The following is an 18,291-nucleotide window of genomic DNA, read 5'->3' as shown; positions in this document are numbered from 1 at the left end:
AAATCACCACTTTTGAAGCGTTGGAACCATTCTCGACACGTTCTTTCACTAATGGAAGCCTCACCATAAGTTTTTACAATCATTCGACGCGCCTCAGCCGCAGATTTTTTCGAATTGAAGGCAAAAAGCAAAACTTCCCGCAAATGACGCTTATTGGGCACAAATTTCGACATTTTCGATCACAAAAAAATATATAACGCCGATAAAAATTCACAACTGCAATGATAAGGAATTGTTGCCAGATGCCCAACCTTACATTTAAAATTTTTGATCTAACGTTTGGCGCCAGCATTTACCGCTGGCGCCAGTATTTACCGCTGGCGCCATCTACTGGAAAACGGCGGTTTTCAATTTGTACTCCTAATACATGTATAGTTTCAAATTAATGTTTTAAGCAATTTAACATTAAACCTACCGCAGTCAAATAACTGTTTTCAAATTTTGTTTTAAACAATTTTGCATTTAAAGTTATCTCATCATCATAACTTCACGACTTTTCTTAATTGTAAATAGGTTTAGTGTTAAGAAAACAATCCCGATGGCAGAGAAAAGTTTGTTGCGAGTACATCTCTGAAATGTTGCTTGCAACATAGGAATGTTGATTTTTTTCCTAAACAGTATATCATTAAACATAGTATATAATATATAATACTAAACCTATATTCAAGTTTGTCTGTGATAGAGTTAATGAGTCAGTTTCATCTTTTTCTTCAGTGTCAAATTCATTTAATTCTTTTGATGATTTCTGATGTATATCACTTATTATGGATGAACTACAGAGACGCTGAGTCTGAATTAGGCTTTGAATCTTATTTGACGAAGATTGATAGAAAGACCGAGACTGAGTATCCTTGAACATATCATTAACAAGTGATGACTCTCCAATGGATTGCATGTTTAACGACACAATTGACGATGATTGTGAGTCAGACTTGCAACTCTCATTTGTCTCAAAATCTTCCTCTAGCGGTTCAGAGCACAATGTGCTATAAACTAATTTTTTTTTTACAGGTAACTTATGTATATTTTCTAAAGACATTGCTTTCTTCCGTTGCTCTGCCTTATCAGCTGCCTGCTGTCTCAGATTAATAATTTTTTGCAATAACCTGTTCTGCTTAACATTGGCTGTAGTTGAGGCTGAAGTTGGAGCAGTTACTGTCTTGCCTTGTTTCTTGTTAGAAACAACTATCAATGGATTAATATTCTCTTTTAAAGCAATGTTTAAAGACTTCCTCCGAGATGAATTAGCGGGAAGAGGTGGTGGAAGAGGAGCAGCTGGTAATTTTGATTTTAATTTATCTTGCTTGCACCTTTTAGATCTATCAGAACCAGATGAATCATCGTCAGATGAGAATGGATTTATAAGTCGTTTTCTTCTCATGCCCCTGCCCATCTGACATCCTGAATCACTTTTATAGGCAGATGCAAATTGTTCAAAACCTCTTGCGGCATTTCTTGCAGAAATATATGTTTCTGTGACAAATATAAAACAAAGTTGTTAGAAGGGCACAAATTTCACTCATTAACGTATTCTTCTTTTTTGTAAAACAATATCATAATTTATAATAAATAAGATGAAATGCCTAACATGTACTTTTAGAACTTTAGAATATATTAAAATCTTATAAAAACAAAATTAAAAATAAATTTCTTTTATTTTCTAAAAAAGATATAATGATATCTGAAAATTGCACCAAAATGCAAATATGTTATAATTCGTTACTACGCTTCAACATTATTTAAAATGTTATGTTCAATAAAGAAAATACTGATTTTGTTTCTACACATATAATACTCTTCTGAGTATTTATTTATCAAAAGTAAACTCTTAAAAATATTTGGTAACTGACACATTACATTTTCTGTTATATCTATTGATTTAATTAATAATTATAAGTTCAAGTATTGCAGTAAAAGATTTTGAAAAAAATAAAATTAAGATTTACTTGGCGTCTCATTTGTCAAAAATTATTTAAAAATATAATGTTCTACAGATTAACAATTATATCTAATATATACGGAAATTTGAAAATTTATGTTTAGTTTGATTCGAGCACGCCAAACTTTTTTAAGTCTTAATTTCACTTTTTTAAATATAACATTCTTTTTTTTTTAATATATTCTTTTTTTTAACATATAATAAAACATACCATAATATCTTTTAACTTCTATTTCCAACTGTTGCCAGGTTTCATCTGCTCTTGCCTCGGAGCGCTAATTTGCCCGCAATTGAATTTTTCTTTGGCCAAAAAATCTTTCCAATCATATTTTTATCAATTTGTACTAACCGTTTGGCCAGAGCAACCTCATAATAAACATTATCGTCTTCCGCAGTTGGTAAAAATTTTACAACAATAAACTGCAATATAAAATAATAAAATGTAAAATAAATAAATTGCAAAGCTTTTTTATAATACAAAATAAAGAGCAAGTATAGAAAATTGATCAATACATGAGTAAACTTATGAATCTTTATCAACCGTAATGTAATTTTGATAAGATTTGCAAACACACAAATATAAAAAAATAGTGCAAAAAATACTTCTGACATGAGTGTAATCCATTATTGTCTGAGTAAAAATAAATTAATTTGCTTTATTAAATAAATTTTAAAATCGTAAGAAACTGACATGATTCATAAAATTGCATTCACATATAATATATACATATTGTATATACGAGGTGTGTTCAAAAAGTATCGCGAATTTTGTGTTTTTTCAAAAATTATTTATTTATTCATGAATATCTATTTTGTCCCCTTCAAAGTAATCCCCATGAGATATTATACACTTGTGCCAATGGTTTTTCCAATCTTCGAAGCACTTCAAAAAATCATTTTTTTTTATCTTGTTCAGCTCCTCCTTCGATGCCGTCTTTATCTCGTCAAGCGTAGCGTAACGTCGTCCTTTCATGGGCCTCTTCAGTTTAGGGAACAAGAAAAAGTCACAGGGGGCCAGATCTGGGGAATACGGTGGCTGCGGCATCATTAGTGTGTTGTTTTTGGCCAAAAAGTCGCGCACAAGCAACGATGTGTGAGCAGGGGCGTTTGGTACGAATTTCGCGGCGACCCGTCTCATGCCCAAATCATTGATAAAAATCGAATGGCACGAGCCAATCGATATGTTTAGGTCCTCAGCAACTTCTCTAACGGTGATTCGACGATTGGCCAATACCATTTCCTCCACTTCATTAATTTTTTCGTCTGTTGTTGAAGTGCTCGGGCGTCCGGAACGCTCTTCGTCGTTCACATCTTCTCGGCCTTCTGAGAACATTTTGTACCACCGATAAACGTTGCTTCGGTCCAAGGTAGCTTCTCCGTATGCCACAGTCAACATTCGGAATGCATCCGCGCACTTAATTTCGTTTTTCACACAAAATTTGATACAGGTTCTTTGATCCATTTTTTTGAATAGGTAAAAATCGAAGACGATCCAAAACACGTGCAAGCAAAGCAGCTGTCAACAATTAAGTGAACATTCAAAATGGCCGAGCTTGTCGGCATAAGTGAGAGACATGAGTACCAACATAACGCCACAAAAAGATCGAAATTCGAATATACGTAACCCGCGAAAATTCAAAATTCGCGATACTTTTTGAACACACCTCGTACATATAACGTACAAGCAGCACATGTGTCAGAAAATAGAAGATCGCACAAATAATTGGATTATTATAATAATGGCATAGTAAGCAACAATGGAACACATAGAAAAAACTGAAGACCATCAGGTATTGACCAACATTTGGCTTCTACATTTTCCACAGAAATGACGTGTCTTACATTGTCCAAATTTGAAACTTTTTAATATGCCTAATCTTGAGGAAGGAAGTGGATAGGTGTAATAATCTTCCACTTGATGAAATTTGTTGCCAATTAGAAATACCAAATTGTTTCTTTTAACAATGTTAACGAGAACATAAATATTTCCTTCAAATGTCCTAAAGCATGAATCTTTATGACCAATTTCCAATTTTACATTATCAATGCACAAACCACGAAAATGAGAACCATTGATTTGTTCTTCTGCATTTATGTACATCTGTGAGAGAGACAGAACTTTTCTTTTATTTGACAATTTAAATAGCACTTCTCTTGTTCGCTCTAAATCACGATAGACAGCTTGATGTAATGGTTTATAACACAATTGTAAAAAATTTTTTAAAGATTTCAAAAAATTCTCGAACACAGATGAACTAAAATTATCTAATGGACCGTGATCTTTGCACTCTTGTGCCAAATGACGTAAAGAATAAATATTATATACAACAAACTTATTGTCATATAAAATTGCAGAATAAATGCCGGATAAATATTAAAAGCAATTCATGAGCATAATTACACATCAATTTGACTAGTACAGGACTACATAAAATATACATAGCAGCATGAAAGAGCAAATAATGTTTATACACATCTTCTTTTAAAACGCGTTTAAACACAAGAAGTCCATCATAAAGACATAAACGTCGTTCCTCTATGTCTTTATACATTTTCCAGTAGTCCAGTGGTCTGGGTGGTTGATTAAAACCACTTAGACAGAAAGCACTAAGAAATATGAGCAAGTCAGAAGCTCTGGCTTTGTCATTTCGTGAAAGCTTCCACGGTCCATTCCACTCTATCCAGGCGGAAAGCAATCGTCTAAAGCCACCATGCCATACTAAATGAAAAGAATCAAGTCTAAATTGTGAAACCATATTTGCAATTCTAAGTAAAATAGTCTCTCCAATGTGATGCAATTGATCATCTTGATTTCTAAAAGATTCATCTGTGCGTAGTGGAGCATCCAGATCCAAAAAAATCATATGGTCGGTATATTCTCCCACCACAGTACATTTCTCACATGCACCGTAACCATTGTGACCCACACAACATTTCACAAGAAAACGTGCAGGAACGTCTAAGATAAAGTTTCTTAAAATAAATGGATATCTGACACCATTGCATATATATCCATGTTCTAAAAGATGTTCTATTTTAGCAACAAAATCATGCAAATAAGAGTGAACATCAACAAGATTCCATTCGCCAACGTACAAACCAATTAAAAAAGATTCGTTATCTGTATGTACCAGACGACCCAACACTGGCCAAAATTTTAAATGTGTACTGTATGTTAGAGGCAATCCATCCATGTTAACATCAATAATGATGTTGCCATATTTGTCCAAATACTCATCCAATAACATTGCATTTAAATTTCTTACAATATCTTTATACCACAACATTGATCCATCAGGAAGTTAACAGATATCAAGATGTTTAGGTGTTCGCAGCAAAGTCTTGTAGCTTTTTGTTAAAGTTGGAAAGATTGGGTTTAATCTAAGTAACAAATTATCAAACTTGTTTTTGATATATATCCGTCATAAATATCCCACTCTCTCAAATTTTCTGCAACATATTTAGCCTTCTGCTCTTCATTTTCAAAATAATTTTCATTTATACCTTCATCGTCATCATCTCTATTTTCTAAAGCATCATTTTCTTGATCAACTTCATCTTGCAATATAATTTCATCATTTTCATCATCTGACAAATCAAACGCCTCAAACACTTCATCCTGTTCATTATATTCTGCTTCTTCTCTTTTATTTTCATTATTTTCCAAGACAAATGCTTGAAGAATATTAATATCTTGTGCTTCAATTTCATTCCGAATTCTGAGTGGACTTCTATCTGAGGCAGAGTTTCTATCACTGACATCCATGTACTCCTCGTCTGAAGACGTATTATTAGGCGCAATAATTTTGTTCCTTAATCTCTCAATCAATGTCACTTTTTGAAGATTCTTTTCTGCCCGCTTCACTCTTTCTATGAAATGTTTTTGCAACTGCATAAAAATATAAACAATTTTCTGCTTTTTATTTTACTTTGCTAGTATAGTCACTATATAAAATACTTTTGCATGAAAGTTTTTATGATGCATCATATTATAGCAATATTTCTTTGTATAAACATTGAAAATAACAGTAATTAAAAAAATAAGAATTAAAAAGAACAGCCTACAAAGAATTTGCTTTTACTAATAATATATAAATAGACAACAAAGTATAAAAAACAATATAAAATTTTAATACTCTATATAATGATCACTATATAAAAATATGTGTTCTTTAATGTATTGTATTTTAATATTGTTTTAAATGTTATTATATAAATACATTATAATTATATACTGTATGTCATTGTAATATATCATAATGTTTTATGCAATATTGTATATTATTACAGCATTCTGAAAAAGAATATTGCTATGTGGTATGTTAAAGCTTTTTTTTTTACTCACATTAGGAAGAAAAGATAGACTCTGAATTAGTGCACACTAGTGCAACCAGTTCAGCTAAAACAAACAGACCTAATGTGAGTAAAAAGATAAACTCTGGACTAATGCATACTAGTGCAGCCACTTCAGTTGAAACAAACAGACCTAATTATGTACTGTGTCATTGTAATACACAGTATTGCTTTAAATATCATTAAAACATGTGTTAAGAAAAAACAGCATTGCATAGTGTGCTGCGCTTTAATGATATTTCAAATATTATAAAAGAATGTAACAATTTATTGTATTGTAATATCTTAAATATTATTATAAAGTGCAATACATTACAATTATGTACAGTGTTTCATTATAATATGCAATTGTTTTAAAGACCATTAAAACATATGCTGAGAAAAATACAGCATTGTAAGATGCTTGCGCATTTATAATATCTTAAATACTACTTGACGCATATACTATAATGCTATATTTTTTCTCAGCATATGTTTCAATGATCCCTAAAACATTACTGCATAATATATATTTAACACAGTACATAATTATAATATATATAATATTATATAATAATACTTATAAGATTTCTAAAGTAGGTACTTATGTTACTACAGTAGAATATATTATATGATACATTTATACATTATTAAAATTTCTTTGCGAATACATATACAGGGTGTTGCGGATACATACAGTGCAGCATGTGAGTTGCATACCCGGACACTGCCAGGGGCTGGCAGTGGCAGACGCTATTCAGTAGGTAATGACAGCATACACATATATCGACAAAATTATCGATCGAGTGGATCACGCGCATTTTTCCAATTAGGCTTGCAGCGTATCAATTATGCACAATTATTCCTAAATTATAATGTAAAAATATTGTTGTATGAAACATTACACATTTAACATGTAACATTTTATATAAAGAATCAAACGGTTTTTTATAAATAATTATAAAATATTTATATCTCAATTTTAAATTTATGTAATTTTTGACAAATATTATTTAGAGATTTTATTTTGACAAAACTGCTTTGTTCAAACGTATCATTTAAGCGCAATTATTTAAAATTTTCATCAATTTATGATGCTATTATTATATAATATTCGCACAATATGCCTATCGGGGGAGGTATTTTAGTCAAACACTCTTTTAAAATTTGTATATAAACTATTTAATAAAAAACGTATATAAACTATTTATTAATTTTTACAACATATGTTCGAAGTAACCGCCAGTTTCTTCTAAACATAATGCAACTCTTCGCATAATACTTTGCCGCACGTTGCTTAACATTGCGGGCATTATATTCCGACTGGCCGCTCTAATTTTCTCCATCAACTCTTCACGAGTGGTAACGTTTGATACACCTGATCTCGTATGAATCCTCATGCAAAAGAATCCATAGGTGTGAGATCAGGTGATCGCGGTGGCCACTCGTGAAGATTGCTGTGGATTCCAATCCATCTATCTGGATATATTTCATTTAGCACTCCTCTTGCTAAAAGCGATGTGTGGGCCGGATAACCGTCTTGTTGCAAGATTATTTGATTTTGCGGAATATTTAATTGGTCTTGCGGAATATTGTTTAATAAATTTGGCAGAGTTTCTGCCAGAAATTCTGCATAAACTTCCATAGTAATATTAAATTTTCCGCGAAAATTTGGTCTGACAATTAGATTGTCTACAATCTCCATTCAAGCATTGATATATTGCTTTTGAACATGCGTTTCTTTCAGGCAAAAGGAATTTTCTTCCGCATAAAGGTGTTCGGCGATTAATACAATCGTCACTTTGTCCGTCTACAAAATGATACTTCTTAAAAAGTTATTATTCAAATTGTTAATATGTCAATTTATGATAAAAATATCAAATAATACAATTATATTTTTTTATATCATCTTTTTTGGTAAAATATGTGAAATTATCATTATTTTTCTATTTATTATTTAGATAAACGTTTTTTATCACACAGGCTTTATAAAATACGACTTGCATATCAAAATAATAAATTATTAAAATATTGTATTAATCTTACATGGTTTAAGATTCAATCACAAAATCTTTCTTGACTAGGTAAATCTTGGAGAAATAATTTTTATGTCGTGTCAATTAAAAGAGAAGTTTTCTAAATTTTTCTTAATAATTATGCAGCTTGATATGATATACATATATTCGATATTGTGCTCAACACATCTGATACTAATATGCGGATTTATTGATACAGTCTTACTTGATCGATCATTTCTTGGCATTAAAACGTTTCGTAGACGCGTTGACTCGCAAAGAGTGCTATGTTGGCAAAATCGATTATATAAATTCGCGAAGAATTCGTGTGTCAGTTATCACTTATCAGGACAATAATTAACATATAGAACTGCTATTCTCTTTTCATTTTTATGAAATTTTTCATAAATGAGTAACATATTTGCTAACTCTTCGACTGTAATAAAGACACGGTTTCATTGACTGCATTACTGATTTTTCTTTTTACGTTATGTGTTTTTTGAAAAAATCTCAGAGTGAAAGAATGCTGATTTGTCTTTTATTCGCGTTTATTTTAGCGTGGGAAAAGAAGAACGTAGAGCCTCCTTCAGCGTTAAAATAAACGCGAATCTGACAAAAGACAATCGAGCTATGGCTAGCTGTTATTGGTTAGAGAAAAGTCGTATAGCAACAGCTTTCAGTAGTGTAGCAATAATGCCTCCTCGATATTCTAATCAAGAATTAGCAGATATGCTGTTTATTTATGGCGAATGCCATAAAAATGAAAGGAGAGCAGCAGTTCTGTACGCAAATCGGTTTCCTGATAGGCGGCACCCGGCATATTCAACCTTCTCCAGTATATATCGTCGTATTTTATACTTTGCGAATCTGGGACTGTGCATCAGTCAACACGTCCTCGAAATGTTCGTCAACGCGATGAACAAATAATTGAAGAAATAAGAGAGAATATATCAGCAAATCCACATACAAGCACTAGATGTGTTGGACGTGAGTAGAATGTATAAGCCGGTTCTAACCCAGGGATCTCAGGGGGGTGCGGAAAAGGGGGGGAATATTACGGGTCGCGCGGGGGGACCTAACCGGCGATAAGGTCCCGCGGGTGGACCAAACTGGGCGGGGAGGGGGAGGGGGGCTTAAAACGGGGTCACACGTGTAAACCTAACCGGTAGTTTTGCGTAATCAATGTTTATATAAACAGTGATAACGATTCGAGGACCATGTTCTTGGCCGATGTTTAAATAAATTTGACACCTTTGAAATGTGCCGCGTGGAGGGAAGGGGGGAATATTTCGGGTCTCACGGGGGGTCAAACCGGAGACGATGTTACGCGACCGAGGCGGGGCGAGGGGGGATTAAATCGGGGACACGTGTACGAACCTAACCGGTAGTTCTTCGTAATCAATGTTTAAGTAAACAGAGTGATAACGATTCGAGGACCATGTTCTTGACCGATACCTTTGAAATGTGTCGCGTGGAGGCAACTGACCATTTAATGTAAACATGGACCATGTACTTGTCACTCTGTTTACATAAACATAATAAATCACACCGCGAGGAGGTGTGTATGACTGTTCTTTGAAATCGGAAATGTCTGTCATCACGAGGGGGATAAGCGATACGATGGCGAAGGGGTGTGCGCGGCTATTTCCGCGGGGCCGCCGCCGCCGCCGCCGCCGCCGCCTCCGCCGCCGCCGCCGCCGCCGCCGCCGCCGCCGCCGCCGCCGCCCCCCAACGCTCGCTATCCTCTAATAATTTTTTGGTCAAGGTGGATGCAAGAGAGAGAGAAAAGCGCTGAACAGCTCTTTCAGCTGTGCTAATAACGCGTTGAAATATTATTTAGATTTGTTTACGTGAGCTCTCTTTCATGCGCGGTTGTCACCCAGTGGCATGTCTAATCGTGCAAGGTATCTTTCTTAGTAAAGAGAAGCGCCGATAATCCGGCTTCTAATGACACGTGTAAATAATATTTAGATTTGTTTACATGAGCTCTTTTTCGTGTGCGGTTGCTACCCAGTGGCATGTCTAATCGTGCAAGGTATCTTTCTTAGTAAAGATAAGCGCCGATAATTCGGCTGCTGCACGTTGAAACAATATTTAGATGATGCAAGAGGGAAGCGTTAATATTTCGATCGATTAAACAAAACTCCTGTTTCGGTTATAAGTTTGACGAATGTATTATACGGTCAGTCTCGATGTGGACACCGAATCAGTCGTAATAGTTACTCTCTAAAAAAATGGTTGATCATATTGAAGTTCACATTAAACGCAGTCAAAATGGAGTTTGACGACGCATTGCTTGATATAGACATAAATCTATTTATAGATTATGATCTAGAAGAAATCGTGTACGTTCTCGATAATGTGTTTATGCCGGAAGAAGAAGAAGAAACCGATGTTCCACGACGACGAGTATCGTCGATAAAATTCCTTCGCGATCGAGAATTAGGAATACGCGGGACTTGTGAACGTGCCGTGAGACAAGGTGTCATTATTAACTCAGAACGTGTTTGTAGATTGTCAGACTACAGAAAAAGAAAATTGTATTTGCTCATACTGGACCATCTGTGCGCGTTTGATAATTGTGAAGAAAAGCAATTAAACAAATACCAGTGGGCAAAAAAAATTTACCAGAATATCTCTATATACGATATCATTCTGCAGATTACGATTCCCGCTGGTCATGGACAGTGCATCAAATTTCTTGCAATAAACGTGTATACACCACCACCACAAAACTGCGACGATAAGCGCGAACCTGCAGTGATTAATTTATTTAATCGGTGGGTTGAAAAGAGAAATAGAGAGCAGGATGATCCTTGGTGGAGATACGCTATACCTCCTGATTTTTGTGAATTAAAATATATAAACGGACACTGTAACGTTCTAAGCGCAGAGCGAATTTGCAAATCATGTAAACAAAATACGTGCAAGTGCTCCGAGAAAGCGTGTGATACGTACTAAAAACTGAAAAAAATGGAAAATAGTGAGCGAGTGGAACGCGAACTGCTCGAGCAATGCTCGCAGATTGCAAATTTAGCTGAATGTTTCGAGTGGTTGCAACGATGCGACGAGTACCTCGCGCAGCTCGAAGAACATTGTAGTGCCAAACGTCCTCGACTCGCCGTGGGAAAAAGACAATCACTTGTGTCAAGAATCGCGCGACTCAAAGGTGAAAAAGCGCAGTTAGAAAGACGTTTCATGCACGTTGGTGGCAATTATGCAAGCACTGGCGCTGATGATAAGCAATCGCTCGTATGGCGCGAGATCGAGACCGCGTTCAAGAATCGCATTGTGACTGGCGCTGTTATTAACATTGATTATATCGAGCCGCGACATTTTTTGGAGGACGCCAGTGATTTGGGGATTGAGCGAGTGCAAGACGCTATCGCGAAACATGATAGTGTAAAGGTAAACACCGTATTTAATGGTGAATATGTTAATAATCATGATGAACGTAATATTAAAAATATCGCTACGAGGAACAATGAACTTTATCGATCGTCAAATTTGCGCGAGTGGTATCAGCAGAGTGTCATCGATGTCACGTTGGCGATGCTCGACGAGTTCCAAGAACGCGATAGTGGTTGGGCTCTTACGCGAATACTGAATTTAACGGTAAACATTAATAAACATAATCCCATGCACGCGGGATGTTGCATCGAATTGCCACGAGGAATAAAGAATAAACGTGCCGTGATTAATGTGCAATCGAAAGACAATGCGTGTTTCGCGTGGTCGGTAGTGGCCGCTCTGTACCCTGTTGAAAGACATGCAGACCGAGAGTCGTCATATCCGCATTACTCGACTGTTTTAAATGTTAGTGACATAACATTTCCAATGAACATAAAAGACATTGGAAAATTTGAACGATTAAACAACGTGTCGGTAAATGTGTACGGTACCAAATTCGACAGAAAAGAAAAGAAACTAGGCGTATTCCCGATAAGGCTCACCAAGGATAAGAAGGAGAAGCATGCCAATCTACTGTACTTGGAAGATGAACGTGATAACAGCCTCGGCCACTTTGCGTGGATTAAGAATCTGTCACGACTGGTCAGTTTACAGCTGAGCAAAAACGAACACAAGAAATTCATCTGTGATCGGTAAGTGTAATAATAAAATCTGTTAAAGAAAAATATTTATCACTTATAAAAATTGTTTTAATTTTAAAAAATTGTCTTCTATTTTTTTATAGTTGTCTGCATTACTTTAGCTCTGAAGAAAAGTTGCAGTCACACAAAGTGGATTGTCAGCAATTAAACGACTGCGCCGTTCTACTACCGAGCGAGGATAACAAGTGGCTTGAATTCGATAATTACAACAACAAGGAGGGTGTACCCTTTGTTGTTTATTCAGATTTGGAGTGCGTACTGCGGAAGATTGACCCAGGAACAGAGAACACTTCAAATTTCCCGTATCGCATATTATGTTAAGTGCTCATACGACGACGCGTTGTCAGAGTATCACTTTCGTCGCGATAACGATTGCGTCGTGTGGTTCGCGAAAGAACTCGAAAACCTGGCGCATAGCGTGAAAGCCAGAATATCCTCCAATGTTCCTATGGAATCATTAACTAAAGAGCAGCAAGAGGCATACAGTAACGCGAGGAATTGTCATATCTGTGAAAAACCGTTCAGTAGGAAGTATATGACAGTTCAAAGCCATGGGGCAATGAGGGGGGGTGAGGGGCGAGGGGGGAATGTAGGCGCGGGGGGTACCTGCGGTACGTACCGCGGAGTGGGTGATGATCCGCGAGGTCTGACATGGGAGGTGGGTGGTGACCCGCGAGACCTAACTTGGGAGGTGGGGGTCAGCCCGCTGAACTGACCCGCGCGTGGGAGTCAGCCCGCGGTCCTACCCAGGTGGGAGGGAATGATACAGGGAGTGGGTGGTGATCCTCGAGATGCAGTGGGTGGTGTCACCCACTGATCTAGAGGTGGGAGTGAAAGGTGGGGATAAGTCGCGCGGCAGAGCGGTATATACCACCGAGGATGATGTTGGGGAGAGAGGAATCCCATGGCTTCGAACCGGCGTGTATTTTTTAAAAAATACCACGGCGGTTCTCCGCGGCGATATCCGCGGCGATTTCCGCGGCGTATTTTGCGGCGGTTTTCCGCGGCGATTTCCGCGGGGCCCGCCGCAGCCCGCGCGCAATTTCCGCGGGTCCCGCCGCCACCCGCGGGCAATTTTCGCGGGGCCCGCCGCCGCCGCCGCCGCCGCCGCCCGCGCCTCGCTGCCCGCGCCCGCTGCCGCTAGCGCGCGAATTCGGCGGACAGAGAAAAAATAAAAATTTCTTTAAAAAGAAACTTACCGCTGCAGCCGCCGTCGCCGCGGATATCGCCGCGGAGAACCGCCGCCGCCACCGCCACCGCCACCACCACCGCCACCACCACCACCACCACCACCACCACCACCACCACCACCGCCACACTGTTAGTGTATTTGTTCAATATTCGTTCGGTACTATGCGTACCGAACGATGCCCCGTTGTGGTGTCCACCACAACAATGTAGTTTCTGTAATAAACTACACGTTGTCCGCTTGTGGTGTCCACCACAACGATAAGCGGGACGAATTCCCGCTCTTCCTCCGCGCGACGATCCATTTTTTTTCGCGACACGATTGCGCGACGGTATAATTGCGACTGACGAAGGGCTCGCTCAGCGAGAGCATCCTCCGTCGCATCGCGTATTTTGACGGCGGCTAATCACAAAGGTATACGATTACATCGAAGACAAACGATATATGATTACATTGTAGGTGAAGCAAACGCCGCTACTCTATGCTTGCAATTATATTATATTAATTGTTTTATTTTTTTCTACCTAATTTTCGTTATTCTTCCTGCATCCACTTGGAAGACAGTATTCCACTACGTATAACTGTTCAAGTCTCGTAATTTTCTAGCCTTCCGTTCGAGAGATACAGAATATTCTTTATGCAAGTTATATTTGCCGATGCAGCTCTCAGGCCTTGCCGTGTATTTTGACGGCGGCTAATCGCAAAGGTATCAAATTACATCGAAGACGAATCGTACGATGTATCAGTAGCCTTGAACACGTATGAACAGGTTCGCACACGCCGCTGCAAATATGCGCGCAAGTCTCTCTCTGCTCGATCGAGATTTCTAATGTAGAGTGTCACACACTGATGCAAATGTATATGAATAATCTATGGGATCTTCTAGTGGTGGGGATACATCTTTCATGCCCCCGCTAGATGATGCAATTTTTCGTCAGACAAAAGAACGTATAATAGATATGTAATTAGCGCTCGGACATCAGTAGATGTCTTTGAAGCGTATCGAATCTATTATCGGCGGTCAAAGAAATTTCGCTGGATCCTGTTGATCAGTGGCCGGAAATAATAACGCGCTTTTTGAAAGTTTACATCAGGAACGCGTTCTGCACATACTGCAATTCGTGTAAATAAAAAATTTGCGAGTGCTCCGAGACATCGTATAGTACGTGCTAATAATTGAAAATGGAGAACATTGAACGCGAACTGCTCGAGCGATGCTCGCAGATCGCTACTCAAGAGGAGTGTCGTGCATGGGTGGAACGATGCGAAGAGTGCCTCGCACATCTCGAAGAATGTTGTAGCAGTGCCAAACGTCCTCGACTCACCGTTGGCTCCAGACAATCCATAGTGGCGAGAATCGCGCGACTCGCGGATGCAAAAGCACAATTAGAAAGACGTTTCGCGCACGTTGGAGGTGGTGCGCACGCTAGTACCAGTGGCAAAAGATCGCTCATCTGGCGCGAGATCGAGGTCGCGTTTGAGTCACGTATTCTTACGGGTGCTGTCATAAACGCCGATTATATTGAACCGCGACATTTCCTGGAAGACGCTAGTGATTTGGTGATCGAACAAGTGCGAGACGCTATCGCGAAACATGGAAATGTGAAGGTGAATACCGTATTCAACGGTAAATTTGTAAACATTCGTGACGACCGCGATAATAAAAGTCTCGCGACGAAGAACTATGAACTATACAGAGCGTCAAATTTGCGCGAATGGTACGAGCAGCGTGTAATCGAAGTGATATTAGCGATGCTCGACGAGTTTCAAGAACGCGATAGCGGCTGGGCGTTACACCGAATCCAAAATTTAATGGTGAATATAAACAAGCTTAATCCCATGCACGCGGGATGTTACTTCGAATTGCCGCTGTCGGTAAGTGACAAGCGTGCAATAATTAATGTACATTCGAAGGACAATGCTTGCTTCGCGTGGTCCATGGTTGCTGCCCTGTACCCCGCCGAAAATCATGCAAACCGAGTGTCATCGTACCCGCATTATTCGACTGTGTTAAAGTTTGAAGACATTCAATTTCCAATGAAAGTAAAAGACATTGGAAAATTTGAACGTTTAAACGGCGTGTCTGTGAATGTGTACACAACCGAATTGGACAAAAAAGAAAAGATAGAATATGTTGTGCCGTTACGACTGACCGAAGATAAGAAGGAGAAACATGTCAATCTCTTCTATGTGGAAGATGTACACGACGTCACCCACGGCCACTTTGCGTGGATTAAAAACCTGTCGCGACTGGTCAGCTCACAACTAAACAAACATGATGGAAGAAAGTACATTTGTGATCGGTAAGTGTAATAATATAAAAAAAATTTTTCACACTTTCAATTAATGTTTAGTAAAAAATAATTTGTTTATTACAGTTGCCTGCATTACTTCCACTTAGAGGAAAAATTGCAATCGCACGAAACGGAGTGCAAGAAAATAAATGACTGTGCCATCATACTACCGAGAGAAGACCAGAAATGGCTAGAATTCGACTCATACAACAACAAGGAGCGCGTACCATTTGTAATTTACGCTGATTTGGAGTGCGTATTGAAGAAGATGGAGAAGAACGAAACAGAGAACACGTCGAGTTTCGCGTATCAACACCACGAGGTATACAGCATAGCTTACTATGTTAAATGCTCGTACGACGATGCGTTATCGATGTATCGTTTTCGCCGCGATAAGGACTGCGTCGCGTGGTTCGCGAAAGAGTTAGAAAATCTTGCGCACGATATGAAAGCCCGAATATCCGCCAATGTTCCAATGGAACAATTAACTGTACAGCAGAAAGAGGCATATTTAAACGCGACAAAGTGTCATATATGTGAAAAACCGTTTATACCAGATACGGGCCTTACCCGTAACGAGTGGTTTGACAATCGGCGGGTGCGTGATCACTGTCATTTGACCGGCAAGTATCGCGGTCCTGCTCATAATAAATGTAATTTAAATTATAAGAATACGTACGTTATTCCAGTCGTTTTTCACAATTTGAGCGGTTACGACGCGCATTTTATAATAAAAGAAATTTCTACCGCGTTCGAAGGCAAGATCGACCTACTTCCGATTAATAAAGAAAAATATATTTCGTTTACTAAACACGTCGCAGCTACCGGTGTAGGAACAAAATCGGGCGAAGTACGAAATTGTATACGATTTCGATTCATCGACTCATATAAATTCCTAAGTGCGAGTCTCGAAAAATTGGCGTCGTTTCTAGGTATTGAACAATTAAACATTACTCGTTCCGAATTTTCCACGTTGTCAAACGAGGATTTCGAACTCCTCACGCGCAAAGGCGTTTTTCCGTACGAGTACGTTGATGATGCCGAAAAGCTTTTAGAAACGCGTTTACCACCTCGCGAATCTTTCTACAGTTCACTGAGCGGACAGACGGTATCAGAGCATGATTACGCTCATGCCGAGAACGTATGGCAACGGTTCGCAATTGAAACGCTGGGCGAATACAGCGATTTATATTTGAAAACAGATGTCTTATTATTAGCCGACATATTCGAAAACTTTCGCGACAAAAGCATGCAGAGTTACGGTTTGGATCCCGCGCATTACTATACATTGCCAGGCTACACGTGGGATGCAATGTTGAAGAAAACGGGTATAAGATTCGAGTTGCTCACGGACATAGAAATGCTACTTTACGTGGAACGTGGAATTCGTGGCGGTTTAAGCCAGTGTTCGGGCAGATATGCGAAGGCTAATAATAAGTACATGAAATCGTACGATCCGTCAAAACCGTCGACTTATTTGATGTATAATGATGTGAATAATCTGTATGGGTGGGCAATGTGTCAACCGTTGCCATACGGTGAATTTAAATGGGTCGAAAACGTTGACAATTTCGATGTAAACGCGATCGCATTTGACTCGGACACCGGATATATACTGGAAGTCGACCTTGCATATGAGAATCAGCTGCACGATCGACACAGTGACTTACCGTTTTGTCCTTCGAGCGATAAGCCTCCAGGGTCAAGGCAGAAGAAATTACTAGCGACAGTGCATGATAAAAAGCGTTACGTCATCCACTACCGCAATCTTCAACAGTGCACGCGTCACGGGCTTCGAATCGTAAAGATACATCGCGTACTTCAATTCGCTCAATCCACCTGGCTCCGCGATTATATAGAATTAAATACAGAGTTTCGAACGAACGCGAAAAATGATTTCGAGAAAAATTTATACAAATTAATGAATAATGCAGTTTTCGGTAAAACCATGGAAAATGTACGTAATCACGTTAATATAAAATTAGTAACGCAATGGGAAGGCCGTTACGGGGCAGAGGCCATGATTGCTGCTCCGAATTTTCATAGTCGCAGCGTTTTCGCAGAAAATCTGGTTGCCATAGAAATGCGTAAACTATCGGTAAAATTTAACAAACCAATATATGTCGGTATGTGTATTCTCGACATTTCGAAAATCTGTCTTTACGAATTTCACTATGATTATATGCTGCCATTGTATAAAGATAAATGTAAGATACTCTATACAGACACAGACAGCCTCATCTATGTCATTGAGTGTGACAATGTGTACATGGATATGAAACGTGATATCGCGAGATATGACACGAGCGATTATCCCGCCGACAATGAATATAATATGCCTCTTGCGAATAAGAAGGTTCCAGGGCTAATGAAAGACGAGAATTGCGGCAAGATTATGACCGAATTTGTA

The 18,291-nt window shown here is 38.4% G+C and overlaps 2 protein-coding genes across 2 annotated transcripts in view; one reads left to right on the top strand and one right to left on the bottom strand.

Moving 5' to 3' along the window:
• Window positions 1-18,291, top strand: part of LOC120357934 (insulin-like growth factor-binding protein complex acid labile subunit) — a 603,658-nt gene that overhangs the window by 232,380 nt on the left and 352,987 nt on the right. The gene's annotated exons all lie outside the window — the stretch shown is intronic.
• Window positions 544-2,484, bottom strand: LOC120357935. Its single transcript, XM_039449985.1, has 2 exons — window positions 2,151-2,484; window positions 544-1,473 (listed from the first exon to the last, which is right to left on the bottom strand). The coding sequence occupies exon 2, from the start codon at window positions 1,391-1,393 to the stop codon at window positions 626-628; it is 768 nt and encodes a 255-aa protein (XP_039305919.1). The 5' UTR covers window positions 1,394-1,473; window positions 2,151-2,484; the 3' UTR covers window positions 544-625.

This window comes from Solenopsis invicta, chromosome 5, assembly GCF_016802725.1.
Source record: "Solenopsis invicta isolate M01_SB chromosome 5, UNIL_Sinv_3.0, whole genome shotgun sequence".
NCBI lineage: Eukaryota > Metazoa > Arthropoda > Insecta > Hymenoptera > Formicidae > Solenopsis > Solenopsis invicta.
The sequence above is the reverse complement of the archived record's forward strand: the minus strand, read 5'-3'. Positions and strand labels throughout refer to the sequence as shown.

Coding starts and splice junctions, on each gene's coding strand:
- LOC120357935 (XM_039449985.1), bottom strand. CDS start 1,393: ATGGGCAGGGGCATGAGAAGAAAACGACTTATAAATCCATTCTCATCT.